Source organism: Empidonax traillii, unplaced genomic scaffold, assembly GCF_003031625.1.
Source record: "Empidonax traillii isolate 1590-97213 ecotype Southwest subspecies unplaced genomic scaffold, ASM303162v1 scaffold2697:size19315, whole genome shotgun sequence".
NCBI classification, from domain to species: domain Eukaryota; kingdom Metazoa; phylum Chordata; class Aves; order Passeriformes; family Tyrannidae; genus Empidonax; species Empidonax traillii.
In genome coordinates, this window is record NW_020957890.1 from 12,555 (window position 1) to 15,677 (window position 3,123).

Below are 3,123 nucleotides of genomic sequence, written 5' to 3' on the forward strand. Positions count from 1 at the left end.
CAGGCTGGACAGGGCTTGGAGCAACCTGAGCTACGGAACGTGGCCCTGGGTGGCATTTAAGGTCCCTTCCCACCCCCACCATTCCAGGATTCCATGAATGCTCAGGAGCTGCCACATCCAGCCTCTCCAACAGGGTAAACTTCTTCCATGAGCCATGTTCCTCAGAAACTCCTCCCAAAGCTACCCTGCTCTGCTGGATCCAGGGAATTCCTGTGCCTGGCTGCCGTGGCGATCTCTTGTCCTGGCACAGGCTGAAGGTGGCCAAAAACATGGAAAAAAAGGGATTTTATGGTTAGAAGGAACAAGAACAAAGGGTTCACCTCCTTCTCAGTATGATTTTTTTCCCTTTGGGAAAAGAGGGAAGCCTGGAGAGGTCAGAGCTCTGGGAATGCCCAGCAGAGACCCGGGAGAAGCCGAGGAGATTCCCATGGAGTGGGGACTCACTTGCCATGAACGGCTTCCCAGGGCTTTGTTCCAGCAGCTGGAGCACCCTGGACAGTCCTGGCCAAAGCAGAGAGAAAACCAGGAATTTCCAACACTGAAACCAAACCACACCAGCAGTTGGATCCTTCCAGGGGGGCAGGGACAGGTCCTGCCCTCGCTGTCCCTTCCCCGGAAACGTCGGAATCCTCCGGATTTATTCCAATTCCTCCTTTTCTCTTTAATTAATGGCTCTGTGTAAACCTCAGGTAAAGCTGGAGCCCGTCCTGTGCTATCCCGAGGGAGCTGCTCCCCAAAACCCCCCAGGTACAAACACCTGGGTGGGAATTCCCACGGGTGGCACTTCCCGGGTCCCCGAGCCGGGGCCGGACCCTCCTCGGCTCAAGCGGAGCCCGACATCCTCCCCGGCCACATTCCCGAGGGATCAGCAGAGCTGGAGGAGGTGGTGCCAGCCCTCCCCGTGTGTCTGGCAGCTCCAGGCGTGTCCCAGTTCATCCATTCCCAGGGAGATCCCCTCGGGAGCCAGGGGGAGGGTTGGGTGAGGCGTGGGGACCTCGGCACAGTCTGGGGTGTCCCGGTTCCATCCCGGCTCCATCCCGGCTCTGTCCCGGCTCCCCGGGCTCCCAGCTCAGTAGATCTTCTGCCTGCTGGGCAGGATGGCCTCCTTGATGAAGGAGAAGATGAGCAGGATCCCGGAGCGCTTCCCTCTCTTGCCCTTGGTGAAGTAGTTGGACACCACGTCGTCTGCGGGAAGAGGGAGGGAATCACAGCCAGCCCCGGGAATGCCACAGGACCCCGGGGATGTCCCACCGACCCCCCCGCGTGTTCCACCCGCTGCAGGGAGCACAAAGCCTTTCCTGCCACGTAGGGGGGATCCAGGGAAGTGACAGCACTTGGGAATGGCGTGGCTGCTCCATCCCTGGAGTGCCCAGGGCCGGGCTGGCCGGGGCTTGGAGCAGGGCATGTCCCTGGGGCTGGAACCAGGAGGGCTGGGAGGTCCCTTCCCACCCCAGCCCTTCCAGGAGCCCGTGGCTGAAGGGCTGCAGGATGAAGCCGGGTTTCCCTGCCCTCCTCCCCCACAGCCCAAGGAGGGAAGGGGGTACAGGGAGCCCCCGTGTCCCTCCCTGTCCCTCCCTGTCCCCCCTCACCTCCGGGCTGCACCGTGGAGGGCAGGACGTTCTCCCCGGCCGACAGCGACACGAAGAAGGCGAAGGGGATCAGCCAGAGGCAGAAGGTGAAGTAGGCCAGGACCTGTGGGCAGAGCAGCCCAAATTCCCACCTGGAGCCCGGCACAGGGCCCTGGGGGCGGGAGCTGCCCCGGGAGAAGGGACAAAGCACCCAGCTCCGACAGGCAGGGGCAGGGCAAGCCCAAAGCTCTCCTGCTGCCACCTTTCAGGAGCACATTAAACAGGCAGGTCATTAGCCCTGCTGTTGGGACTAATTAAATCCTCTCCATGCCTCCCAGGGAATGAAAGGAAGAGGGAAGAGCTGGGCTGGCTCCTCCTGCCCCGGGGTTCTCGTTCCTTCTAACCATAAAATCATATTTTTCCCGTATTTCCTCAGGGAGAGACGAGCCTGGAGGTGCTGAGCCACCAACTCCCTCCCCAAACCTCCTTAAAGAGATGTTTCTTTTATTTATTTTGGTGACTTTTTCAGTTTGTTTTCAGAATTTGCACCAGGCAGCAGCAATCTGGGGAGGGGGGGCCCAAAGAAGCCCCTTGGGGACTGTGGGCCTTTGCCTTGGCAAAGGACCTGAGGATGTGACATGGAATTAAGAGCATAAAAGACACAGAAGTGAGGAGCAGTAACTCCAAAAGGGAAGTGATTTGGGGTTAGATTGCAAAAAAAAAAAAAAAATTATTTGCTATTTTTCCTAGCTTTTAGGATTTCATGAAAAAATAAAAATAGGTAAATAAATAAGAAAATAATTTCTTTAAAAAAGAAATAACCTGTATTTGTGCTTGGAGCTGGCTGGGAAAGCCCCAAACCCACACCTGGAAGAAGAACCTGCAGATTCCCAGGTAACTGGGAGGGAACGAGCTCAAGAACCCCCAGGGAAGGGCTGCAAAAATAACCCTGGGAGTGCTGGAGCTGCTGACCCAAAAACTGGCATTCTCCTCCCTCCCTCCCTCCCCTCCCTCCCTGGCAGGAGCGGTGGGAGAACAGGGATCAGCCTCCCCCAGGTCTCACCTCAGAGAACAGGTAGAACTCCTCAGCAAAGAACTGGAACGCCAGGTAGTGATTGAGCACGACCAGCACTGCGGGGGGACAGCGGGCTCAGGGGCTCCCACAGGGAGACTCCTGCAATGAGGACACCCCCTGCCCCTCCCCACAGCCCCCCACACCCCCGTCCTGCTCGGCCTTGCAAACACCTCCATGGTGTGAGCAGAGACCCCCAAACTGTGGGGCACTCTGGGGCCTCGGGGACCCCAAACTCGGGGATGTTCCTGGGGGGGGTTTAAGGTCCCTCCCAAGCCAACCCATTCCCGGATTCTGGAGCCCCTCTGCTCTGGAGCCAGGCTGGGAGAGCTGGGGGGGTTCCCCTGGAGAAGAGAAGGCTCCAGGGAGAGCTGAGAGCCCCTGGCAGGGCCTAAAGGGGCTCCAGGAGAGCTGGAGAGGGACTGGGGACAAGGCATGGAGGGACAGCACACAGGGAATGGCTTCCCACTGCCAGAGGGCAGG

At 58.8% G+C, this 3,123-nt stretch overlaps 1 protein-coding gene across 1 annotated transcript in view; it reads right to left on the bottom strand.

Moving 5' to 3' along the window:
* Positions 1 to 636: 636 nt before the first annotated feature.
* The window catches only part of LOC114072148 (protein TEX261), a 4,758-nt gene continuing 2,271 nt past the window's right edge, over positions 637 to 3,123 (bottom strand). Inside the window, exons 4-6 of the mRNA XM_027910070.1 lie at positions 2,632 to 2,699; positions 1,590 to 1,692; positions 637 to 1,185 (exon numbers count right to left, since the gene is read on the bottom strand). Coding sequence (XP_027765871.1) covers positions 1,070 to 1,185; positions 1,590 to 1,692; positions 2,632 to 2,699 — 287 coding nt within the window. The 3' untranslated portion in view covers positions 637 to 1,069. The remainder of the gene's footprint in view (positions 1,186 to 1,589; positions 1,693 to 2,631; positions 2,700 to 3,123) is intronic.